Raw genomic sequence first — 27,621 nt, forward strand, 5'->3', positions numbered from 1 at the left:
CTAGGCACATTTATGATATACAGACAATTGTGCAGGCAAACACACATAGACATAAAATAATTTTTAAAAATGAATTACCGTTGCTGGGTGGTGGTGGTGGTGGTGGCGGCGGCGGCGGCGGCGGCGGCGGCGGCGGCGGCGGCGGCGGCGGCGGCGGCGGCGCACGCCTTTAATCCCAGCACTGGGAGGCAGAGACAGGCGGACCTCTGTGAGTTCGAGGCCAGCCTGGTCTCCAAAGCGAGTTCCAGGAAAGGCGCAAAGCTACACAGAGAAACCCTGTCTCGAAAAACCAAAAAAAAAAAAAAAAAAAAAAAAAAAGAATTACCACCAGAGGTGGTGGCGCACGCCTTTAATCCCAGCACTCGGGAGGCAGAGCCAGGTGGATCTCTATGAGTTCAAGGCCAGCCTGGTCTACAGAGTGAGATCCAGGACAGGTACCAAAACTACACAGAGAAACCCTGTCTCAAAAAAAAAATTAAATTAAATTAAATTAAAAAAGAGTTACCTAGGAACAAATATATTCTGTCCCACCCCAAATCTGGGAGTGGAGCCCAAACATTGACATTATTTAATTATCTCAACTTATTCTAATAAGCATCTCAACTTATTTTAATGAGCAGTCAAGGTAAAGAAATCCTGCTGAGGAGTGGGTAAGAGTGCTAAAAGGAGTCACCTGGTCATTATCCAGAAGAAAAGTGATGTCCACAATCAGGGCTGTGAACAGTGGGGTATTTGGAGTGGGATTCTGGGGAGGTGTAAAGGCTTTGATTTGCTGAGTGTTGGTAGAGATGGTAGCAGTCCTCACGTTAGCAAATAAAAGGCAGTGCCATGAGCTTGGAGACAGGATAAGTTCATTTTAGGCCATGGTGGGCTTTAGGTGCCCACAGGACATATGCAGCACTTGATGAGGAAAAAAACCCAAACTTATCTGTCTCCCAGGCTGTCACTTGGGACTGCAATGAGAGCCACGGCAGTTGTCCTTTCTGCCCTTTCTGACAAGCTAAAATGTTAAGAACATTTCTCAGCCTCAAGTTCCTTTGCCAAACCTCTAGGGGCACAATGGGTTGTGTGGTTTAGTTTACTTCTCATTTTGTTTGTCCTGAATTTCTTCATTCAAACTTCCAGGGATTGCCTTGGTTCTCATACTTTGGAATCTGATGACAAGATCGTGCCCAACATGATAGTTATGATAATATAGACTTCATCTGGATTTTCCCTTTTTAAAAATTTCAGTTTTTTTTTAACCAAGGTCTAATTGGCACATAACAAACTGCACATGTTCAAAGTGAACACTATGATAAATTGTCACCCACAGCCATCACCACAATCAAAATATTGAACATATCCAATATCATTGACATTCATTCCTCAGGCTCCTGTGTAACTCATCCCCCCAGGCAACCTCTGACTGACTTTCTGTCACTATAAATTTGTTTTCATTTCCAAGAGTTTATGTAAATTAAACCATACAATATGTATACTTATTCTGAACTGGCTGATTTTCCTCAGGTTTTTTTCGGGGGTGGGGGGGTTTGGTTTGATTATTTTAAGACAGGGTTTCTCTGTGTAGTCCTGGCTGTCCTGAAACTCACTTTGTAGACCAGGCTGGCCTTGAACTCACAGACATCCTCCTGCCTCTGACTCTCGAGTGCTGGGTTTAAAGGCATGTGCGTCACCACCACTCAGCCATTTTTCTTGTTGAGTGTTATTCATCACGGTATCAGAATTTGTTACACATGTTGATGGACATTTGAGGTATTTTCAGATTTGTGCAATTACAGATGAACCTTCTATGAGTATTCATGTCCAAGTCTTTGCATAGATGTGTGCTTGTTCTGCTATTGGGTAAATAGCTAATAAAATAATGGTTTGATTAGTTTTCTAAAAGAAATTCTAATGCTATTTTCCAAAGTGGTTGTACCATCTAACATTCCTATCCATTATGTATTACACTTCTAGCTTCTCCAGTCTTATGAACTCTTGGTATAGTCTGTCTTTTTTTTTTTTCACTCTAATACTGTATAGCAGTATCTCTTCCAGGTTTCCATTTGCATTTTCCTAGTAACGAGTGGTGTTGGATAATTTTTAATGTGTTCACTATTGTGCATCTTCTGTGATGAAATGTCTGTCAAAATCATTTTCCTGCCTTTTTATTGGGTTATTTGTTTTCTTATTATCAAGTTTTGAGAGTTCTTTATGTATTCTGGAAACAGTCATTTGTTGGATATGTTATTTGCAATTATTTCCTCCCAGTCCGTGTCTGGCCTTTTTGGTCTCTAAACAGTGTCTTTCACAGAGCAGATGTTTGAATTTTGATGAAGTCCAGTTTGTTAATCTTTTCTTTTAAAGATAGCTTTTCTTGTATCATATCGTGTGTGTGTGTGTGTGTGTGTGTGTGTGTGTGTGTGTGTGTGTATCCATCTATCCAGTGTATTGTATATTCATGTATGTGTATGTGTGTGTGTATGTTGGCATATAGATATAGATACACAGTTGTTGAAGCTCCACTCATTGAAAAGCCTATCCTTTCCTCTCTAAATTGCCTTCATACTTTTATTAAAAAGCAGTCTATGTAAGTAATAAAACATCTAGATCTAGTGGGAAAGCAGTTGTCTGTGTATCTGTAGATCTCTTTCTGAACCTCTATTCCATTCTATTGATCTACCTGTCTATCACTATGCCAACCACACACTCTATTGATAACTAGGGCTTTCTAATAAGTCTTAAAATCAAATAGTATCTGTCCCCATCTTTGTTTGTCTTTTGAAAAAAAAAAAATGTTACTTATTCTAGGCCCTCTGCATTTTTCACAGGAATTATAAAATCAGCCTGTCGATTTCTCTTAAAAATCCTACTGTGATTTGGATTGGAATTGTGCGGAATCTGTAGATTGATTAAGGAAGAATTGATATGTTAACAATACTGAGTCTTCCAGTCCATGAACAAAATAATTCTATAATGATTGAGGTCTTTAATTTTCCTCAGCAGTGTTTTATAAGTTTTTGATATAATGATTTTTTCACATATTTTGATAGATTTATCCCCAATTATTTCTTATTTTGATGCCATAATAAATGATTTTTATTTTTGTTGTTGTTGCTGCTGTTGCTGTTGTTTTTAAGACATAGTCTAATTCTGTAACTCAGGCTAGTCTGGAACTGTGTAGGCCATGCGAGTATTGAACTATGGAGCCATCTTCCTACCTCAGCCTCCCAAATCCTGGGATTATAGACTTGAGCCATGACACTCAGCAACGATTTAGATTTGTAATTCCAATTGTTTGTTGGTAGCATATAGAAATACATGTTTAGAGTGATTGTTATGCCTTGTAACTTTGCCGTACTCAGCAAATAGTTTTAGAGGGTTTTTGTAGAGTCTACTGGATTTTCTGTTTAGATAAACAATAAGTATTTATTTTCTTCTCACTCACCCCCTTTTTGATACAGTCTTGATTTATAGACCAGGCCAGCCTAGAACTCAATGTGTAGCCCAAGCTGGCCTTCCAATTCTCCTGCCTCAGCCTCCAAAGTGCTGGATTTATTTACAGTCATGAGCCACCACACTGGGCTGAAGTATCCTTTTCCTGTTCTTTTCCTTTGCTGTAGTGATACCACTGTGGCTCCCTAGTCCCAGGGCCCTTTGCATTACAACCTCAACCAAAGGACAGCTGTTCAAATGAAGGTGGAGTCATCAGTAGCTGGGTGTTGACCCCTAGAGTTTGGAAGGTTATCTATTATACCCTTGACTATCACCTACAAGGTATTCCCTCTAAGACAGCATAAGGAATATTGACACATCAATGTTTTTGTCCTTTGACTCTCAAGGAACAGAATGCCTGCTCCATCTCTGCAAACTACCCCTCACCATGGGCTTCTGGGCCAGAGCCCCACAGAGAGCCTCTCCCAGTGTCTTTCTCTCCATGTTCTCATCTGGACTATTACAAGAGCCTGGTATGGCTAGTGGTTGAGTACAGGAACCCCAAAGAGCAAGATGTCTCTTAGAAGAGGAGAAAGAAAGGGAAACGAGCCAGGTCTCACTTGCACAGCAATGCGGACTTTTCTACCCATTGTGTCTTGCTATTATGTGACCTGCCTCTGAGTGTCTAATATGTGCTGAACCAAGCACATAGTGTCTCTGTGACCTAAGGCTCCCCTGTTGGCTCTTCCCCAAGGGCAGCAGCCCTCTCTTTCACTTGCTCTATCATGTCTTGCTGGTGGCGTGATTCTTTTCTGGGACCCTGGGGGCAAGCTAGGGAGCAGAGAGGGAAGCGGTATCTCCTTTAACTGATAGATCTGGTCCACCCTCTCTCACAGAGTCGTAATGATGTTATCCGAGAACGCTTCGGAATGGACCCCAAGCCGGAGATGCTTTTGGACCTTGCTGCCCTCCACATCTATATCACTGTCTCAGCCACTCGGCCAAGTCAGAAGATCACACTCAAGAATGTGGAGTGAGTTGTGAAAGGGCCCTTCCGGAGGGGACAAATAGCTGCCTATAAGAAGGTTCAATTGCTGAGCTGTGCTCTGCTTTTCAAGGTCATAGCCATTCTATAGGGGTAAGAATTGGAATTCCTGATACCTAGCCTACCATGCTTTAGAGCTATAGTTTCTACTGGGTACTCATGGTCAGTTTGCCTGTCCTTATCCTTCTTTCTCTTTCCTAGTCCCTGTTTCTCCATCTCTGCTTCTCAGAGTTACTCAGGTTCTTTCTTGCCATCTCTCCCTCCCTTGATCCCATTTTGCCTCTCTCACTAATCTCTTGCTTTTCTTCTGGTTTTAGGAAGGAATGGGGCCTGGAACCCTTTCTTCCCCCCTCCCTCCTGCAGGGCATCAAAGAGAAGAACCTTCGGAAATCTCTCTCTCAACAACTGAAGGCCCACCAAATGCATCCTTCTAGCAGCACCAAGGTACCCAGAGGAAACCATTGGGCACCATGTTTAAACACTAGAGGCCTCAGAAGGGTCCTGAGTGGTACTCTGGGGATTTCTACCACTCTTTCTGACTCGGGTGCACAATCTGCCACTTTCTTGGGTGCACATTCCATCATTCTTTTTGACTAGGGTACACATCTGACTTGGCCAGGTGTGAGGCATTTACAGAAAGCAGTTTGCTCCAAACCTTGCCCAAATAGGCTTAGCAACACATCACTGCAAGCCACTGTGTCCTTAAAAAGAAAGGAGAAATAAGGAAGGTCATTCTTGGAGTCTTTCACCAATTAGTACTAATGGAGCACCTGTCCTGTGGAAGGCGTTGGCCCCTGAGAGAGGCACGTATTTTTCAAGAGAGTGACTGCTCTGTCCCTCACTAGCTTCCTAATCCATCAGACCTAAACTAGGGAATCTGAGGAGATAAAAGCCTGATGCAGAGCTGGGGCCACTGCTGGGCTGTCTTCTGAATTCTAGGAGACACCAGTCTTTGCCTCTGAAAGGCTTCTTTCCCACCTCCCCTGGCCCTGCTGGGCCTTCTTAGGCTGCTAAGACGCCATCTGCTTGTGCTTCCTTCCCAAGAGGCTGGAGGATGGTGACAAATACTAGAATCAGCATGCAGATGTAGACAGGAGACACAATCACCCCCATATATGCCACCCATTCCAGATTTCTTGAATTACCAACTAGCTTCCCTTTTAAGATGCAAATTTCCCCAGAGAGCTAAGCCATTCCCACCTTACTGTGCATGTTTAATCAGATTGGTATTTTTTTTTTCTTGGCTGAGAGCACCAGTGCTCACCACCATCTCCGCAGCAAAGATTTTTTTTTTCTATGAAGAAAGCCTGGCTTTAGCCCTTGAGTCAGGCATAGTCAAGTAGGGCAATAAAACCATAATTCCCACCACAAAGGAGCAGGCACTGGTATTCAGAACGTGTTCGGGAGAGACAGATGCCAAGCCCAGGCTAGGAGAGGAAGAACTGGTATATTTAATGCCAGGGCTGAGACTTGAAAGATAGACAGATAGGAGCTTATCTAGATGAACTGCTAGAAGCAGTACTAAGAGGAAGATGTTTCTCCTCCGGGAGATCCATCTCTACAGAAGCCGACCATGGGAATCATGGTAGCCGGGCAAAGACATAAATGGTTCAGCCTATGCAAAGCTACAGAATATAAGAGACACAAAGCTGGTGGAGGCAGAGACAGGAGGGAGACTAGGGAGGTCGGCAGAAGTCAGTTCTTGGAGGGCTTTCTGTGCCCTAGAAAGAGGTTACACACAACCCTATAGGCAGCAGGGAGCCATGGAGGAGCTGAAGCAGGAAACTGATGTGATTCAATTTACTATGTTTTAGGATGTTCCCACTAACACTAGGTGGGGGTAACTGAGAGAAAGAAGCTGAGTTCCCAAGGCCCTGACATAGGAGGGAATGTCAAAGCAGTGGTAGAGGGCAAAAGAAATAGGTAGATCCATTCAAGATGAAATCGGGGTGGGGGGGGAGTAAAATAAATATTGATGGTCCACAGATCAGAGTATGAAGGGAGAGTCCTGTGTTCCTCACAGGTTTCCAGCTCAGTTGCCCCAGACATGCTGACAGAGACCTGGAAGCCCAGAGGAAGAACAGGCTTGGGACTTGGGAGTACTCAGTATGAAGGCACCAAGTGGGACCCCATGATTGGCAGTGTCAATGAGACTAAGGTTCTGAAGGATCTTAGGAGAGATGCATTGATTGGGTGATGTCAGAGTTGGGGCAAAGTGCTTGAATTAGTGCAAGAACAAACAGATTCAATCGATACTTTAGGTGTTGGGATCAAGAGGTCTGAGGAGTGCTTAGAAAGGTAGGTGGAATGCTGAAGGTGAGAGCCATCCAAACTGGAACTTCCTTCCGGCTTTACCCAGGCCCTTCTCATTTCCACAGAGTAGGCTGATGACTAGCACCTGCCATAAGAGGTGTTGGAGGATGTGGGCTTGTTTGTCTGTGCTTTTCTGGATTCTTATTTCAAGGTGGGTTGTTTCTACAGGGCTCCGCAATTCAAGCAAAGCTCCAGTACCTTCGAATTCTGAATGAACTTCCGACCTTCACTGGTGTTTTATTCAACACTGTAGGCCTGGTCAGTGGGACTATGCGGGAGGGGCAAAGTGTGGGGCCAGGGGGAGGGAACCAGACCTTCGTTGGAGGGACAAAATCGGTTAGCTCTCATATTCAAAGCATCCACTGCATCCATGGATCCAACCAACTGCAGATCAAAAATAGTCCAAGAAAAAACGTGTTGGTACTGAGCATGTATAGACATTTTTCTTGTCATTATTATCTAGACATAACAGTATAACAACTATGTACACAATATTTGCACTGTGTTAGGTATTGTAAGTATTCTTGAGAGGGTTTAAAGCATACAGTAGGGTCAGATGTGATATTGCATGCTTGTAATCCCAGCACTCTAGAGGCTGAAGAACAAGGATCATGAGTTCAAGATTGAGGCCATCCTTGCATATATAAGACCCTTTCTCAAAAGTACACAAGAACATATGTGCAAATGATATGCAAATGCTATGCCATTTTATATAGGAACTAAGCACCCATGGATTTTGGTATCTACAACAGAGTCATTGAAACCAATCCCTATAGATAATGAGATCCAACTACAACTGCTTTCAATGCCCCTTATCAACCCTTCTGTGCCCCCTTCCTATATTCCAGGGATTGACAACCTTTGTCTGTGAAGAGCCAGATAGAGAATATGCTTGCCTTTTGTTGGTGGATCAAATGGATCTCTGTAGCAGCCAGCCAGTCCTGCTGTCTTAGCATGAAAACAACTACAATGTATTAACAAATGGGCCTTACACTGTGCCAATAGCTATTTCGAGACACAGAAATTTGAATTTCACAGAGTTTTCATGTGACAAAAATATGGTTCTTTTGACTTCTTTCCAACCTTTTAAAAATGTTTTAAAATTTTATTTTTAACCATTGAGGCATATGAAACAGGTGATGGGCCATATTTGGCCCATGGGCCATAGTTTGCCAACCCCTACTCTATTTGTTTGCCTTTACATATATATATATATATATTCCCATAGTCCCCTAGGCCAGGTTTCCTGAGTCTCCATACTGCCCCCTGCCTCCCCAGAACCTGCACTGCACAGTGATGCTCTGAGGCAGGGCTCAGCTGGCACCATCTCTAAGACTACTCCAGTCTAGTTGACTTGGGTAAAAAGAAATTCAAATCATCTTACTGATTGGCTCCAGGTGCTTGTCATGCTCCGTGGAACACACTGTCGTGCTAGCATGGCACACTGGAGACAATCGGCTTATCAAAGTGCCTGTAGGCAGACTTAAGAGGTTCCCGGGGTGATGTTAATAGCAGGGAGTGGGCCAGCAGAAGGCTCCGCTTTGATGATAGCTTCAAGGAGTTTGTCAGCCCCATTTAAGGGAATCCAGCCTGTCAGACCTAGCAGCAGCCATTTGTACACAGGGATCTGTAGAACTCTGATAGCCCCCTGGCCCCTCCCTTCACCCACACATACCCTCAAATCTCTCTTCCACCATCCTGACATTGCTCAAACTCCTATTGGTCATCGCTTAGAGTCAAGGCTGCTGGAGTACCTATTAAAGGGTAAATCTAGGGATCCCTTCATTAAGCACCTAAACAACCATGAATGCCTTAGGCAAAGTTATTTTTTCACTTTGACTTTGGCACTGGGTGAGAAGTGCGAGTTGGTGGAGGGTGGGTAAAAGCCAGACATAATGCTGCCTAGTCAGGCAAAAGCACCGAGTAAGAGCTTTGGATGGCTTTCAAGCAATTGTGAAAAGTACCTCAGGGCTCGATAAGGGAAAGTTCTCCCAAAGCACCAGAAAGAACATACTTCACCTACCTCGGGATTTTGTTAGAGCCAGCCCTGATGCTGCTCACTTAACTTACTGCTGTAGCTAAGGTGTGATTTAGGGTGAGGATCTAGGATCCTGTACCAGGGAGGTTCCAGACTATTTTCCCATCGAGGTTGCCTTTTTAACACTGGCACTGAGCCTCGGGTATTTCTCCTCCCTTCCCCCACTCCTCACACACCCCAGCAGAACCAACATAATTCATATTTTCTCTTCCTCACTGCCTCTTCTCCCTGGACCTTCTCTCCACTCTGTCTGTGAATGTTGTCTGCCTGGCACACTTGGGCACTAGGACGAGAAGCAGTCAGCCACCACTCTCCTGGTGGGACCCCGTCACGGCATCAGCCATGTTATTGACCTCAAAACCAACCTCACCACTGTGCTGTCCGAGTTCAGCAAGATCAGCAAGATCCAGCTGTTCCGGGAGAACCAAGGCGTGGCCCGAGTGGAGACCAGCATCATGGATGCCAAGGTGAGCCCTGCTTTGGGGTGCTACTTCTTTCCAGGAACAGCCCTGAGGGACAAGGAAAGAGAGATGGAGCATGTGAAGGGAGGCTCAGAGATTCTGAAGTCGCTTCTCTACAGAACTCTGTCTTCACCTTTCCCTCCTCCATCTTCTAGGTCTTAGACCAGCTAAGGTGGTTGTCAGCATGCCTTAGTTATTGTTCCATTGCTCTCATTAAGATAGCATGACCAAGAAAACTTGTAAAAGAACGCATTTACTTATCAGAGGGTGAGAGTCCGTGAGCAGGGCAGCAGACAGGCAGTAAGCATAGCACTGGCCCAGTAGCTGAACACTCACATCTTGAGTCACAAATACAAGGCAGAGAAAGCTAACTGGGAATGGTGTGGGTTTTTGAAACTTCAAAATCCACCCCTAGTGACACACCTCCTCCAAGAAGACCATACCTTCTAATCCTTCCCAAACAGCACTATCAATCGGAGATGTCCAGGTATTCAAACATATGCTCCTACGGGGACCATTCTCATTCAAACTACCACACAGCACTATGTAGGGCTAGAAAGTGTTGGGTTAATCTGAGTCAGTTCTCCACAGAGAGCTGGAGCACCAGGAGCTACCCAAACCATCATTCCACAGTTCTTCTTGTCATAGCACAAACAGAAATTTGAATTTATGGATATCACGGTGGCTTGTAATCCCAGTATTCAGAAAGCTGAGGCAGGAGCATTACTGCCTACATGGTGATTACAAGAAAGAAAGAATATAAAATATAAAATATAAAATTCATATAGCTGGGTATGGTGTTGCATACCTGTCTGTATTCATAGCCACGTGGTAGGCTGAGAGGAAAATTAAATTTCACAGCATGCTTTGGCTAAATAGGGAGGGAGTCCTTGTCTCAAAATATCTGTGTGTGTGTTCAGTGTGTACAGGTGTATATGCTCATGCAAGTGGAGTCCAGAGGTGTCTTCCTCAGTTGCTCTGCATCTTACTTTTTTAGACAGGACCAAGGCCTATTTGGCTGGCCTGGCTGGCCAGCAAGGCCCAGAGATCCTCTTGTCGTCTCCTTCTCAGCCCTTGCATTGAAGGTGCATTGCTCCCACACCCTGTTTGTTTACATGGATGCTAGGGGTGGTACTCAGGTCCTCATGCTTGCACTTTGCTAACTCAGCCATCTTCCCAGCCCCACCAAAAAGTGCTTATGGCTGGTGAGGAAGCTCAGTAATAGAGCACTTGACTAGCATAGGAAAGACCCTAAATTCCATCCCTAGCACTGTAAAATGTAAAAAAAAAAATAAAAATAAAAATAAAAAAATCACACTCATATGGAATGTCAAGATAAATGTCTGCCTCAGAGATTAAAGAAGTGTATGCCTTAACCTATCTCTGCCCATCCCACATGTGTATTAGTTGGGGAGCACCCACTCTGAGCTATGTAAGAGGTATGTCTATACATGGACCCAGTGGTTCTGGGGAGTGGATGAACAGTCAGAGCCAACATCCCATCTCATCTCCCAAAGTCCAGCTAGAACCTCAGAACCGTCCCCACAGATCAGCACCTTCAGACTGGCAAGCAGCTGTCGCAGAAGTCTGGCAGCAATGGTCAGCCACCCCCTCCACAGTTCTCCTGTTTGAATACAGTGACCAGTGTGGGCAGGGGGCAGGCCTTCCTGCCAGCTGCAGAGGTTCTCCGAGGGAGGTACAGCTTTCCCTTCTTAAAGGCTTTCCCACAAGGACATGTAGTTAACAGATTAAGCAGTGGAGTGTTTTGCTGTTTCAAAAAGAACCAATTATTTATTTTTGTGTTTGCAAAACCCAGGGAGCTTTAATATGTTAATTTTTCCACCTGTGATACACAGGATTCCCATTGGCTTGGGAATCTGCCTGGTGCTGATGTTTAATTGGGTTGTGACCACTTTCTCAACCATTTGTTTGCTCCTCTCTTCAGATGTTGTTGGGTACAATGCCAAATGAACTGGTAAGGAAAGGGGAGGAAAAACAAGACATGCAGGGAAGTGTGGCTCACAGAGATATAGAAGGGGTTTAAAACAGAGAAACAGCTTTCTTTTTTCAGCCTTCAATATTTCATGAATGAGGTTTTCACATCAGTAGCACAATAGAAATTCCATGAGAGGTTTTAAAAAATAAAGACACCTGGGCCCTACTCTGAAAACTGATGTCCTCCTTTTTTTGGAGACAGGGTTTCTCTGTGTAGCCCTGGCTGTCCTGGAACTCACTCTATAGACCAGACTGGCCTTGAACTCACGGAGATCTGCTTACTTCTTGCCTCCCAAGTGATGGGATTAAAGGTGTGCACTATTACCCTGCTAAAACTGATGATTTCAATGGTTAGAAGTACTACCTGGGCATCAATATTTATTTAAGTTTTTTATTTTCTCCAAATGATTTTGTAATACAATGAATTAGAGTGAGCATAGGTTGAAGACCTACCTATGTGACCAGAGGTCTGGGAGGAAAGAGGCTGAGCTGGATTCAGTATTTGTCTCCTGAGTGAGGAGCACCCTATTTATTTCTGGAAGTGATCCACTCACAGTGTTGAACATGAATGAACATTTCAAAGAAACTCACTCTCATCAGGGTGGCTGGAATCACAAGCATACATGACCTACCTTGACACCGCACCAGAACACCTATATAACTCTGGAATCAGATGAGGTTCACCCTCTTGGGGAACACACACACACACACACACACACACACACACACACACACACACACACGCATACATGCATACATACAAATACAAAACTAAAATACATCTCTTTCTAAAAAAGCAGTATGAAGTAAATGTCATAGATAAATGTGGTATGGAATGTGGAATGAAAAGAACGAGAAGGAGTTAACCAGAACTAGCTTCCTCGAGAGGGTGTTTAGAGCTGGATCTTGAAGTGATAGGCATGAATTAGCAGAGAGGAGTGGGATGTGTTCAAAGGCAAGGAGCAAGCACGGAAATAAGTAAGCCATATGTGCAGGTCCATGAGCAGAGTCGCTTGGCTGGAGAGGAAAATAAGGAGAGAAGAGATTGGAGATTAGGGGCGGGCAGAACAAGTCGGTTCAAAGCCTCCCAGGCCAGTTGAAGAAATTTAGATTCAATGTGGTTGATTAGTAGGAATGCACTGTAGGTCCTTGAGCAGAGGGGTACCAGAATGAAAGCTGATTTGGAGCAGCATGAAAGAAGGGTGGAAGCAAGACAACTATGAAGCCAAGGAGCAGATGTGAAACATGTGATGTATGAAGATGGGCAAGGGAGACCCCTCCTGTGTTGCACACAGCGCACATGTTTTCTTATTCTTACCCCTATTGCCTACTGCACATATCCAATGTCCACTAAAGAACAGTGATAGGTGTAAAGAACTCCAGCAGATCGTGAGTAGGTGGTGAGATGACACTACCTTTGGAGATAAATGCATTGTATTTGGTGTGTAGATCAGGCTTTTAAAGGTTGCAGTTTAGGAGTAAGCTATGACCAATAGTCAGGGAGATGATATGAGTGCTCAGAAGTGTAACCAAGTGATAAATGGTTCAGGTATACCCTATTAAGAGCAATTGACAAAATGCAAAAGAAAACTTCGGGAGAATTATCCACTCGGTGTCATAATTGTTATAAGCTGTAATAGGATTTACCATTACAATAGGTAGAATAATCCCCTCCTAAATATGTGTATTCCATAATCCTCAGAACCTGTGAATATGCTATGACAGAGAGGAATAAAAAGTGCAGATGCAATTAAGATTGCTAATCAACTGACCTTAGAATAGGGAGATTAGCATGAATTATTCAAGTGGGACTAATGCAGTCAATGGAGTCAGTCTATGTGGAACAGAGAATCTGGAGGTGAAGTTAGAGAGATGTGATGAGAAGACTCAGCTCACCCTTGCTAGCCTTCATTAGGGAAGAGGCCAAGGACCAAGAGTGTGGTGACTTCCAGGATTAAGGAAGGCAAGGAAATAGATTCAACTCTAGACCACAAAAAGTGACAGTCTTGCACTTGATTTTTAACCCAGTAAAACCTGTATCAGAACTCTGACTTCCAAGACTATATAGGAATAAGTGTGTATTATTTGAACTACTAAATTTGGAGTTATGTGTTATAATGACAATAAGAGATTAATGCCATGAGGTTTTTCAAATAACAAGTACTCATATATTACATTTTTCTTTTTCCTCCCTTTCCTTCCTTTATTTTACTTTTGAGATAGGGTCTCATGTATCTCAGGCTGGCTTTCTATATAGCTAAGATAATAAAATGACCATGAACTCATGATTTTCCTGCCTCTATCTCCCAAGCACTGTGATTAAAGGTATGTCTCACCATGCACAATTTATGTGTCACCACATGTAGGTTTTTTTGTTTGTTTGTTTGTTTTTTCACTCTTTGGAGACCTGCCACCCAGCTCCCAAATAAATATATGGAAACTTATTCTTACTTATGAATGCCTGGCCTTAGCTTGGCTTGTTTCTAGCCAGCTTTTCTAACTTGAATTATCCCATTTCTCTTTAACTACATTTTACCTCTAGGCTTTTTACTTTTCTTTAGTCTATATATCTTTCTTTCCTTCTTTCTCGGTGGCTGGCTATGTGGCTGGGTGACTGGCCCCTGGCATCCTCTTCTCCTTCTCCTTTTCTTGCTCTTCTTCTCTTCTCTAGATTTCTCCTCCTATTTATCCTCTCTGCATGCCATCCCTGCCTACTTCTCTATCCTGCCTAGCTATTGGCTGTTCAGTTCTTTATTTGACCAATCAGGTGTTTTAGACAAGCAAAGTAACACAGCTTTACAGATTTAAACAAATGAAACATAAAAGAATGCAACACATCTTTGCATTGTTAACAAAGGCAGCAAAAATAAATGTAACACACCTTTACACACAGTTAAAATAGTAGTATTTCACAACAACCACACCCAAGGTTTTGTAAATGGTAGGCAAGCTGTGAATGCACTCTACTAACTGAGCTACATCCCCAGCTCTCATATGCTGCAATAAAGATATTATTTGATTGATAAGCATGCCATTTGCAGCCAGCTTTTGTTACCAAAAAGCTTCAGTGATGTCTGCTGTGTGGGTTACTAAAACCATGCTCTTTGAAATGGCCACAGCAACATTCAATCTTTTTCCACATGAATATGAAAAATGAATGACAACATCATACTAATAGCTTGGTTGGAGCATAGATACCACAGAAATCAGCAAACACACGGATTTGAGTTTCAAAGAACTGGCTGCAATTGTACATGATGATGACTGCCTAGAATCCCAGCACTTAGGAAGTTTAAGGCCAGCTTGGGTTATATAGGGAGAACCTAGCTCAAAAAGAAGTGGGGAAGGCAAGTGAGACAGTTCATAGGGTAAAGAAGCCTTCTATCAAGTCCTGGGGACCTGAGATTAGTCCCCATATCTACACAGTGACAGAAGAGAACCAACTCCTATAAGCTGTCCTCTGACTTCCACACTCACGTCCTGAACACATACTGAGAGACATATTCATATAAAACAAATAAGTGTAAGGTAAACCAACAGGAGAGAATCTGGTTGTAAGATGAGTACACTACTGCACACGGAACCTTCCATTTCAGCTGTTTGAATTTCCTTAGCAAAGGACGCAGAAGTTAGAAATCAAGCCTAACCCATTTTCTTCTAGCTAGCCCACTCTGGCCTGAGAATATTCTGAGAGAGTCTGCTGTCTCAGCCATAACTTTCTTAGTTATGTTTTTCATTGCTCTGAAGACGGTAGGACCATGGTGACTCTTATAAAAAAAATTAAAAAAAAAAAAAAACTTTAATTGAGGTGGCTTACTTACAGTTTCAGAAGTTCAGTCCATTGCCATCATGGCGGGGAGCATGGTGGCACGCAGGCAGATGTGGTGCTGGCTACATCTTTGCTTTCAAGCAACAGGAAGTCGGTATCCTGAGCATAGAAAATCTCAAAGCCCACCCCCACAATGGCACACTTCCTCCAACAAGACTGTACCCACTCCCAACAAAGCCACACCTCCTAAGAGTGCCACTCCCTATGAGCTTCTGGGGGCCAGTTATATTCCAACTACCACAATGACTAACCATAAGAATCATGCCCAAAGATTTAGTTTTTGTTTCTGAAACAGGTTCTCATATAATCCAAACAGGCCTCAAAGGATGACCTTGAACTTCTGGTCCTACCTCCTCTACCCTCCCAAATGATGGGGACACAGGCATGCCCTTCTCATGTGTAAAGATTTAAAATCACTGGCAACTACTACTATAACAGCTATTCCTACTGTTCCTCCCAGATCATTTAAAGCAGCATTTCTAGGGGTGGGTGCAGGGACAGCTAGGTCTTTACAGACTCCTGGTGATTCTAATGTACAGCTGGCCTGAAAATCATTGCTTTAAAGCGATATTCTGTCTCACCCCAAAATTGTCTAGCTATGCCCAGTTAGCCTGTCCCAGTGTTGTGGAGGCCAGGTTCAAATGAACTGGTCCCCTGAGATTCAAGGACCCCCATCTGGTACCCTTGCCTCGCCAGGAGGCTTCCCATCTTTTTTTCTCTTGTCAGAGATGCTGGAGTGAGCCAACTCTATACCAGGGCATCCCAGGAAGGAGATTCAGCTGGAGCATGTCAAATTAATCCCTGCAGTAGCTTCTCCTGCCTGGCTCATGCCTTAAACTCCGTTCTCCTTATCTCATTTTCTACTTGAAGATGGCCCGAGTGTATTTAGTTACAGTTTTCACTCAGCTTACTTGTTCATAGTAGAGAGAACATGAGGTAGTGTTCACATATCGTTCTCCAAGAGACAACAGACTGAAACAGACACCACTGGGCCATTACCCTACTCCATTACTACAGAAGCACATCAGGTCGAAAAGGAAACCATCAGAGGAATGTCTCAAGGGATCTCTGTGGCCCAGCATGTTTCCTCTTCTCCTGCTTGAGCTTTATTACTTTAGTGTTTTCTGTATGGGCAAGTGTTACATGAGGCATCGTGATCATTAAAATCCTATTTAAGGTAAATGGTTGTTTTGGAACTTCTATAAGAAACCTACCCAACCTCTGCTTGCCTTCCCTTAATTTGATGTGTACCCCTGTTGGCAAAAAAAAAAATCACATCTGTGTTCCTTTTTACAAGCCATGCTTAGCCCTCGTTGGGGCCCAGTTGGCTACCTGGAAAGGCTACTAATGTGAAGGGCTGTGCTGTCCTGAACCACCTGTTGATGTGCTTGGCCTTCTCAGAGCATGGGATTTTGCCTTCTTGCTGTTTTATTGATGATACCGGACCACATCAGGGTAGGGGAAACTGAAGTGAAGTCAATTAAGCCAGTCAGTCAGTCAGACTCCAGTCAGTAATTCTGTCCGTAGGCAGCCGAGCAGCCAGCCAGGTAGCTAAACAATCCAAATGTGAGACTGTCTGGCATTCTGGCTGCCCTGCAACCAGCTTGTCAGACAGGCTCAAGTGAGTCAGTCTGCTCTTCAACCAGCCAGTCCATCAATCTGTCTATCCATCAGTCAGCCACTCAGCCTGGGCATTGAGCAAATAGTCCTATATTCAATTTGTCAGCCAATGCCATTTCCTCAAAGAAGTTTCTTCTAGCTTCTGAAACCAAATATCACATATGCACACGTTCATGTCCACCCACACACTGCTCCGGGACAGTCTATGTTCTGGTGAGTCTGTAATTTCCCTTCATAGTTCTTATCACACCTTGTGGCCATATTTGTATCTAAGATTATTTGGTGTATGATTTATTGCCAGTGACATTGTAAGCTCCACAGAGGCAAGGAGCCAGTTGTGCTATTCTAGAATGAGTGGCTGTAGCTGTCAGTTGATCTTGCTTTTCAGGAGGTAGCTCATCAGTGTGTCACAGCTTGCTGGGTGGGCAGGACAGAACACAGGAGTATTTTAGCGAGAGGAATCAGCACAGGTTAAAGTATGGAAGGGAACTATACTAGCTTGGGAAACTCAGTTATATGCCATTGTTTGAATATAAGGTGAGGAGTGGTAATAGGAGAGGAGGACCTAAACCAAGCTAAGACACATGTAGCTGAAGATGTAGGTTAGGTCCAAATCCTGAAGGGTCTTGTAAGCTGTTGTAAGGTAGTTGGTTTTCATCACTATTGACAGTGCTAAGTTATAATAAGAGTTGTGCACTAGAAAGATCCCTTAAATAGCAATAGGGAAGTGAAGTAGGAAGACACTGGAGGAAGAAAGGACAGTTAGGGGTCTACTGGAGGTCCTTAAAGTTATCTTCCAGATTATGAGATGTCACAATTTGTATGACAAAACATGCCCACAGATGAGGCATAAATACACACAGACGAAGCAGCTTGGGACCAGAGATACAAGGACCCCCGGCTGAGAGCCTCCCCACCCCCATATCTCAGCATCATCGCATAGCTTAAGAAGTATGGAGAAGTCAGCGAGATCCCGAAATAAAGCCACAGCAGTGGAAATGTCCCTGGTGTTCATGGATGCCCTGAGGCAAACCTGGTGAATCTTGTGTCCTCCCAGTAATGATGGCAGCAACTGTCACCCTCCAGACCTCTGTGTGTCTTTCTGTTGAAGATGACAGGCTGAAGCTAGAAGGTCTATCTGGCTCCCCTGCCCCATTCTACCCTTTTCTGTTTGTGCTATGTAAAGCTGACCATTCTGTTGTGACTGAGAAGTTTTCATTATTCTGGAAGTACAGACATCACCAGTGTCCCTTCCGAATAATGGCCGGAGAACATTTAATCTGTGGCTCCTCTCTTCCTGGAGAAAAGAGCCATTGCTCCTCATTGTGTATCGACTGTTCCTTTTTCCTTCCCATGGTATTTCATGAATTTAATAGAAGCATCATTAGTCATTAACTTGTTCTCTCAGTGACACTCCAAATGCCTTACTGTGACATGCACTGGAACTGGATATTCAAAAACTATTTCATGAATCAAGCTGGTGTAGTGGCATTCTTGCGGCAGAGGCCACAGGATTGCTGCAGTGTGGGACCAGTATGGGCTACATACATAATACAGGCCAACCTAGGCTACAGGATGAGACCTTGTCTCAAAAAGAAAAAAAAAAAGTATTTGACTTATAGCAGTATCTGTGTTTTGAGAAAGGAAAAGAGTTCCAGGAGAAATAAAATGAAACACTGACTCAAGAATTCCAACCCAGAGGAAAAAGCTGACCCACCATGGGGAAGAACCAAGGATTGTAGACGAAGGTAAAAAGCTACACAGGAAAATCCAGCTAAAGAGAAATATGGACAGGGCTGGGGAGATGCCTCAGTGGTTAAGGGCACTTGCTGCTCTTCCAGAGGATCTGACTTCATTTCCCAGCACCCACATCAGGCAGCCCACAAACACCTGTAATTTCAGCTCCAGGGGATCTGTTCACCTCTTGTGCCTTCCTCGGGCTCCTGCACAAATGAGTCTGCTAATATGCAGACATATAAACATAAATAAAATAAATCAAAAAAAGAGAAAGACCAATGCAAAGATGACCAGAGATCACAGAACCAGAACATAGTGTCACCTCACAGAAACAGAAGTCATGAGAAGAGTGTCCAAAGCAGAAGGTAATCACGGTTGACAAAAGCATCGAGGTTAATGAGAAGCTGAGGAAGAAGGATTATGAGTTCAAGGCCAGCCTGGGTTGCAGAGTGAAATCTTGTCTCAAACCAAAGCAAACAAAAATGTACCATGTTCAGGAATGGTTGTATATGCTTGTAATACCAGCACTTGGGAATCTGAGGGGTGAAAACTACCAGGATTTTGAGTCTAGCTAGAGCTACATGGCAAAACACTGTCTCAAACAAACCCAAAAGTAGCAAGTTACACAAACAAACAAAAAGCAAGTTACAAGGTGTGTTGAATAGCTCCAAGTATGCCCTGTAAGCTGACTTGAACCCACCACCTGCCTCTATAAATAGTCATTATAACACAGTCATAGCCATTTGCTTAGCTTACAGATTATATATGTCTATTGTCACACTATGGTGGCAGTACTGTTTCAACAAAGCCTGAGTGACCTGTAAAGTCTAAAATATTCATACTATAGCCCTAAAAATGCATGAAGTGTGGCACAGTGGTGGAAGCCTGTAATCCTAGTATTTAGGAAAAGGTAGGAGGATCTCAATTCAGAAACAAGCTTGAGTTAGGATCCTGTATCAATAATACATACAAATTGGATAGAGAGGTGGCTCAGCAATTAAGAGCTCCAGCTGATCTTCTCAAGGACCCAAGTTTGATTCCCAATACCCACGTGACAGCTTAAAATCCCGTCATAACTCCAGTTCTAGGGGACTGGACGCCCTCTTCTGGTCTCCAAGGGCACCAGGCAAGCATGTGGTGCATAGATGTACATGCAGGCAAAACACTCACACAACTCACACATGTAAAATTTACTAAAAGGAAAAATTTTAAATGAATCAATCAATAAAAACAAAACATACCAACATGTGCTGACTTCTGCTCTGAATGAACTAGTCCATGTTCCACTTAACCTATATGTTGGGTTCCTGAGAGCTAGCAAAGAAAACTAATCTGACTTCAGCTATCAGCAGCTAGTTTGAATTCAGAATTGTTCCTAAGGCGACAGTAAAGCCAAAGGCAGATGATCTAGTTGTTGACTGAGTTTTGTCATGAAGGCCCTTCATTTTTACTGGTAAGGTCCTAATCATTATTCTCGTGGACTGGTGCATTCACCTCCTAGCTAAGCAGAGAACAGATGTTCCCTCTTAATTCTTCTGGGCTTTTATTTTGTGGTGCTGGACATCAAACGCAGGGCCTTGCTTGTGCTAGGCAAGCAGTCTACTACTAAGCCATATCCCCAGTTTGCAACAGAGTTTATTGCAGCCCAGGCTGGCCTCAAACTCACTAGATATCCAAAGGTGACCTTGAACTCCTGATCTTCCTGGCTTCACCCTGCAAATACTAGGATGATGGGCACTGCCACATCTCACCTGGCTTTCTGTTAGTTCTTAATAATGCCCTCTTGTAATCCCCAAAGGTCATGGCTACTCATAGCCCATGACCCCCTCCTCAGCCAGTCTCCACAAATTATCTCACTTTGATTTGCTCCAACTTACTCACATGGCACCTTTCAAATGATAGAACAAATTCAAGGGGTTCTTAAAAATGCATCGCTGCAGCCGAGCGGTGGTGGCACACGCCTTTAATCCCAGCACTTGGGAGGCAGAGGCAGGCGGATCTCTGTGAGTTCGAGGCCAGCCTGGACTACCAAGTGAGTTCCAGGAAAGGCACAAAGCTACACAGAGAAACCCTGTCTCGAAAAACCAAAAAAAAAAAAAAATGCATCGCTGCTTTGTTTATTTGTATAGGAATCTCTGAACCAGTTAAGGAGTTAACTCCAGGATCAATCAACAGAGTGTGGTAATATTTCCCATCGTGGGTTTAAAACAGCAACAACTGGGCACGGGGAAGTAGTTCGATTGTAGAGTGTTTGCCCAGAATGCACAAGGTCGGGCTGGAGAGATGGCTCAGAGGTTAAGAGCACTAGCTGCTCTTCCAGAGGTTCTGAGTTCAATTCCCAGCAACCACATGGTGGCTCACAACCATACGTAATGAGATCTGGTGCCCTCTTCTGGCCTGCAGGCATACATGCAGACAGAACACTGTACACATAAAAAATAAAATAAAGAAAGAAATCTTCAGAATGCACAAGGTCCTAGATTCCATCTCTAGCATTGAAAAAGAAATAACAAGAACCCGGTTGCTATGAAATCTTCTGTAAAAAACAGATCTTTGGGGTCAAATAAATTTGGAATACTAAAGTCTTTGAAGTTTCATGGAATATATTCATATATTCATATATATCATAAGATCTTAGAATTCCCATAGCATAGCTTGTTTAACCTACCACCCTTAACTCCAGACCAAGGAGCTCTTTTAAGAAACAGGTGGTGGTGGCCCACACCTTTAATCCCAGAACTTGGGAGGCAGAGGCAGGCGGATTACACAGAGAAACCCTGTCTTGAAAAACCAAAAAGAAAAAAAGAAAAGAAGGAAAGAAAGAAACAGCAATAAATAGCCACACACCTTAAATCCTAGGCAGATCTCTGAGTTCAAGGCCAGCCTGATCTACAGAGTGAGTTCCAGAACAGGCAGGGCTGCACAGAGAAACCCTGTCATGAAAAACCAAAACCAAACAAACAAACAAAAAACCAATACAGGGCTGGAGAGATTGCTCAGTGGTTAAGAGCACTGGCTGCTCTTCCAGGGGTCCTGAGTTCAATTCCCAGCAACCACATGGCCGCTCACAACTATCTGTAATAAGATCTGATGCCCTTTTCTTGCATACAGACCTCCATACATACAAAGCATCCAAATAAATAAATAAATAAATAAATAAATATTTTTTTTTAATAAAGAAAAAAATCTACCAGTGAACTAGCATGGTAACTGACACATGTAATTCCAGCACTTGGAAGACAAAGACAAGAAGATTGCGATGAATCTGAGACCAGCCGGGGCTACAAAGTGAATTCCAGACTAGTCAGAGCTACAGAGTGAAAAATGTGTATCCAAGAAAAGAAAAGAAAAATCAGTATCCATTTCCAGGCTACTTCAGAAAATACAGGAAATAGAGGGGAGATCAGGAAGGTCCAAGCAGGACTTTGACCAGAAAGGTTTTGTCCCTAAAGTCACAGTTAGGACTCCATTCTATGGAGTGTTGTGTCCAGAGAGCTCATCTGGATATTGTCGGAGCATATGGAGAGGAGCAAAGGATACCTCATACAGCCAAGGTGCTTACATTCAAGGATATTCCAGGCCATCCCTCAGCCTAGCCTAGATTCCTAGCTTCACCCCCACTCTCCCAGCTGGCCCACACATCTGCTGAGCTCTGACAAACGCAAACACAGCCACACAGCAGTCACATGATGTTACATAATTTTAGTCTTTTTCAGTAAAGGTGGTTCATTAAATGCATGAGTAAAGGTTTATTTAATGCTGATACCTAGAGAAGCAGTCACTACAAAGGAATGTCCAGCACTGAAGAAAATGCCTGGCTATGGCCTCAAGTAGGGTTTGGAATGTGTGGTTCCTGTAACTACTCAAGACGTCTTTTCTTTGTTACTATCCTCGCAGAAATGCACCTACCTCTCTCCTGCCTTCTCATGTCTTTGTGTTTTGAACCATCTCTTCCACAGCCTCTGGTGCTGTTGATGGAGTGGCCTGAAGCCACCAACTTTGCCTGCCTGATTGCGGGGTACTGCCGCCTTCTGCTGGATTCCAGGAAGATGGTCTTCTCCAGGCCTGCCAGCCAGCCTCTTCCACCTCCTATGATAAAGGCAGGTAGGGCTCAGCCTCAGTGTTTTGGTGTGTCCGAGGCCCTCTGACTCTGAAGTCATGGAGGGAGGGGTTCCATCATCCTAGTGTTCAGCATGTGCCAACAGTGCCAGCCTGTTTAGCAGCAGCCAGAAGTGTAGCATGCACCCTACTGACACACCTCACTGGCAAACACATATGATATTCACATGTACATATGCCACAAAGGATGCCTGTGACAACACACTGTAGTTGAGTCAGTGGATGTATGTAAGATGAAAGACGCAATCACATGATAGAGCCAATTAAAGAATTGCATTGGGGGGCTGGAGAGATGGCTCAGTGGTTAAGAGCACTTGCTGCTCTTCCAGAGGACCCAGGTTCAATTCTTAGCACCCACATGGCAGCTCACACCTGTCTATAACTCCAGTTCCAAGGGATCCAAGTCCTTCACACAGACATACAAGCAGGCAAAATACCAATGTACATAAAATAAAAATAGATATTCTTTTTAAAAGAATTACATTGGCCAGGTATCGTAGCACATACTTGTAATGGTACATTATTGTAATGCCAGCTACTGAGGAGGTAGATACAGAAAGAGTTCAAGGCCAGTCAAGGCTACACAGAAAATATTTTCTCAAAAAAGGTTTATATTGATTCTAAGGCAGAGCTTTAGTAATCTAGGAGAGATTTGTGCCTGTTCTGGCTTCACTGAAATAAGGTTGAAAATGAAAATAAGACCTTCTTTTTTGTTCATCATATTGGGATTGACAGAAGTGTCTGAAATATGAAGTCACTGAAGGCTTGGAGTAGGGGAGACTGTGCATGCCCAAAAGAAAGCTTGGAAATAGAATGGGAGGTCCATAAAGAGCAAATGCAGCTTCCAAGCAAAAGGTGTCCGAGTTAGGCAACCTAGTATGGCTACTTCTCAGAGATGTTCTGATGATGTTGTACAGAGGTTTTGAAAAAAAAAATCTGTCCAGCCCAAGTGTTCCTGCACAAAAAAAGTGAGAGGAGCAGAGTGTGACAGAGAGCTGGGTCCTCCATGTGTTAGACCTCAGGCTCGCAAGCATCACAGACACAATGTAAGCAGCACTCAGGAATCACCCTTGCCGTAAACTGAACACTTGATCCACTGGCCCTTGCCACATAACTATTACTAAACTTTCAAGACTGTCTTGGTTTGGGGTCACTGCACCTGATGGAGATCATGGTATCTAAGAGTAGAATCACACTCCTGGCAGATGACCCAGAACCTGGAAACCTGAGTGTCACCCATTTCTTTGTTTTGTTTTGTTTTGGTTTTTGGTTTTTTGAGACTGGGTTTCTCTGTCTAGCTTTGGAGCCTATCCTGGCCTCCAAGGCACAGAAATCCGCCTACCTCTGCCTCCCGAGTGCTGGGATTAAAGGCGTGCGCCACCACCGCCCAGCGAGTATTACCCATTTTAAACTTTGTTCTTTATCACGAACAAGTCCATCACATGCATAGCAGGCCCAACTTTCGATCTCCTATCACTGTTCACAGCAATTGAAAGGCAGTTCATCACATGCAGATTTGGGAAAGGATTGGTGGTCCCAAAAGAAGGGGTGTCCACATAGTAGATGAAAGGAACTGAATTGGAACAGGGAGAAACTGGGGGTGAGAGTCTGCATGGCTCCAGATGACTAACTTGAAGAGGCAGCCGTGCTTCTCAAACTTAGACCTGGTCAACTGTTGGAAAAACCATCGTTAGCATTTTCAGTGTCACCTGTGGTCCTCCTGTGGCTAATCACATCCAAGTGAACTGAACCTCTTATTGAGCAGGAGGGGAAGGGGAAAAGGAGAGGAGAAGGCAGAAGGATGGACCTGGGGCCAGTCAAGGCAGAACCAGCTGGGACAGTCAGAGCTGTGTGGGTGTCCACTTAGAGAGGGCAGTAGGCATGGTTATGTAGTCCCACTCTGTGGGTCAATTATCTGTCATGCCATCAACGCCCTAGCCAATGCTGCTTGCAAATAGTTCCCTTACTGTGGAGATTGTGGCACCAAGTCCAGGACATGGGCTGCATGTGTCACTGCAGCCTCACGGACCACCTTCCATGTGGCTTCCCTGTTGCCTTTTCAAAGTTAGGTCTGCTTTACCGGGTTCCCTTGGCACTAAGCATCACTTTCACACCCCATCTCCAAGTCTCCAATGCCTGAGGTGCTCCTTGCACACCTTCAGAGTGGCAGAAGTTCAGGACTTCCCTAGCAAATGGGTCTCTGGCTCCATTTAGGAGCCAAATGGACCACTGTAGCGCTGCTGCTGTTTATAATGCTTCTCCTTAGGATGGAAACAATTAGCTCAGAGACAGAAGCAAATAGAAAAACCTCTGTTCCTCTTTCTTCTTCTGTCCACAAAGATAGGAACTTGCGCTTGAGATCACCTCCACAGAGACTGGTGTGGTGTTTGGGGCCAGTTTCTTGCCCTTCTGAACTGCTAGATGCCAGGTTGATAGCAGCCACTGACAAAATGCCCTTGCTGTGTAAGGTGACCCTCCTGGCTTGGCCCACATTCAGCAAAATGCCAGGAAGAAGAGAAGAGTGCCCCTGAAGAGGCTTGGGCCCTAATTGCAGTGGGTTAATAGTTCCTTCCCAGTCTTGAAAACCTTTAGGACCACCATCCAAAGCTGGGATGGCATTCCTCTGTCAGATCTCACCTTCATTCTAGAACGGAAGTTCCAGCGCCCACTGTGGTCCTTTAACAAAGGCTGTAGTGCAGTCAGCTAGCCATGCCTGCTGGCACAGGCCTATAATCCCAGCTTCTTGGAAGGTTGAGGCACAAAGATTGCAAGGTCAAGGTCTGCCTCAACACCAGGGCTACAGAGAGAAGAGGTGTCCTCACAGTTTCAGATGGGCTTTTCCCAGGGACCAAAGACACAATTTCTCAGGCCAAGGTCTCTGTGGAAAGGAGGAAGAAGTCTGGCATCACAGAAGCTGTTGACTACCAACTAGCCAACCTCAGTGCTCAGTCTACCAGGCCAAACAGATGTTGTTAACTCAGCAGCAGGGGAAGGAAGCACCATGTCTTGCGAACCTGGAAAAATAGTAGAATGAGAGGGAAGGAATTGTCTATCTCACAGTACTTGACCAAAGCAAATATTTCACTTATTCACTACCCAGATGTTTTTCAAGGATCCATCATGGCAGACACTGGGAATACAGCTGGGCATAGCAGCTATGATCCTTTTGGTGAGTGCCTTCATATAGCTTACAGTCCAGTGGGGAAAATGTGGACAGATGATCAGGGATGATGCCAATACAGTAAGTAGCTTGTCGTTTACACAGGAAGAATGCAGCAGTCCTAATAGCACCTGCATTTGAGAGCCAAAAACACACTGAGGTGACAAGAAGTCCAGAGGCAGGGCCAGCAGGATGGCTCAGGGAGTACAGGCACACGCCACCAAGATTGAAGACCCCAGGACCCGTATGGTGGAAGGAGAAAGCCAACTCCCACCATGTACATGATGGTACCCGTGTACCTACATGAATACACACATGCATTCACACAGACAAAACAGACAGACAGAAAGACACAGAGGCAGAGAAAGAAGAGAGAGAGAGGAGAGGGAGAGGGAGAGGGAGAGGGAGAGGGAGAGGAGAGGGAGAGGGAGAGGGAGAGAGAGAGAGAGAGAGAGAGAGAGAGAGAGAGAGAGAGAGAGAGAGAGAGAGAGAGAGAGACTAAATAAGTGATGGAAAGAAATAAGGAAAGGAAAGGACGACAAGAAGAAAGATCCAGAAGCAGTTGCCATCTCTTCCCAGTCCTGAGCTCCCTGTATCTTCTGGGTAACTCAAGAAAATAAGGCTTTGGAGATCCTATTTAGGATTTCAGTTAGAGAAACTCATTCTACATTTTGTAACATGTTTAGAAACAGTTTACTGTGCTTCACTGAATATTCTTATTTTATATACATATGTGTGTATATACATATATATGTATATGCAGACATTACCAGTTTTCATGTACATATAACCCAGCAAGCTGATTGTGGTGATTCATGTCTGTAATCACAACACCCAGGAGACTGGTGTAGGAGGATTACACATTCAAAATCAGCCTAGGCTACAAAATGAGATACTGCCCCGCTCCAAAAAACCCACCCAGCAAGTTAGAGTGAACATAGTACTCTCTTCTTTTTTTGGATGACTCAGAAAGACCATGAGGTTCTTGCAAGGCTTCTATGTCGTGATTATGACCAATGCACATGACACTACAATAATTCACCAGAGTCAAGTCTAGAAAGCTGCTTGAGTCAATCTTGTGTCGATGGTATGTCTAGTGTAAATATGTGCACGCTTCGTGTATATACTATATATTATATTATATAGTCACAGCATATATATTTTGGCATAATTCTAGTCAGTTCACTGTCCTGTTCTTTGCAAGCATTTGTGAGTCAATCTTGTGAGTGACTGAGCACAGACAGATAAATTAGGGCACCTCCACCCTCCCACTTAGGGAAAGCTGATGAGCAATTCACATAGATTTACAATGTGAGAGGCAAGCTGTCCCAGCCATCAACCAAATGCACCCGACTTTACCCGTACTTCTAATCTGCCTAGAGGAGACTGAGGACGCTCCAGGCACATTCTCTCCTTCTATCTGGAAGTCGTGATACCAGTGGTGAGTTAGACATCACCTGACCTTGGCAGTGTAGTATGGGAAAATATTTCTTCCTGCAGGGAAGGCAACAACCTTTAGAACTCCAGTCTTTATCTAAGAGGGAAAAGTTGTCACTTGTTCATTGGCTATAACCGTGGGAGTCACCTCTGATATCATCATGTTGCCAGGTGGCTCCCCTGATGGCTCAGTTGCCTCCTAGGTAGGTATCACCTGGAGCATTTCTAGACCTGCAGATGATGCATTCAGGTAGAGACACATTCTAAACCAAGGGCTTATGGCTCTGTGCTCTCCTGGAGTGCTTCTTTAACTCTCAGAGGCCTGGATAGAGGATGGATCACTAAATAGTAATTCCCCAACTGATCCAGGGTTTTCTCCATCACCCAGTAAGACATGAATCGAACCCACAAGTGTGATTACATTGAATCTGTATAGAGGTGAATAACATG

The 27,621-nt window shown here is 44.0% G+C and overlaps 1 protein-coding gene across 4 annotated transcripts in view; it reads left to right on the forward strand.

The window, feature by feature from the left end:
* The window catches only part of Frmpd3 (FERM and PDZ domain containing 3), a 93,347-nt gene that overhangs the window by 50,398 nt on the left and 15,328 nt on the right, over window positions 1–27,621 (forward strand). For all 4 annotated transcript variants that reach the window (XM_028895140.2, XM_037199430.1, XM_037199432.1 and 1 more), the window contains 5 exons: window positions 4,314–4,450; window positions 4,780–4,906; window positions 6,944–7,033; window positions 9,101–9,280; window positions 22,415–22,559. In XM_028895140.2, the coding sequence (XP_028750973.1) occupies window positions 4,314–4,450; window positions 4,780–4,906; window positions 6,944–7,033; window positions 9,101–9,280; window positions 22,415–22,559 (679 nt within the window). The remainder of the gene's footprint in view (window positions 1–4,313; window positions 4,451–4,779; window positions 4,907–6,943; window positions 7,034–9,100; window positions 9,281–22,414; window positions 22,560–27,621) is intronic.

The sequence above is a fragment of the Peromyscus leucopus genome, chromosome X, assembly GCF_004664715.2.
Source record: "Peromyscus leucopus breed LL Stock chromosome X, UCI_PerLeu_2.1, whole genome shotgun sequence".
Lineage (NCBI taxonomy): Eukaryota > Metazoa > Chordata > Mammalia > Rodentia > Cricetidae > Peromyscus > Peromyscus leucopus.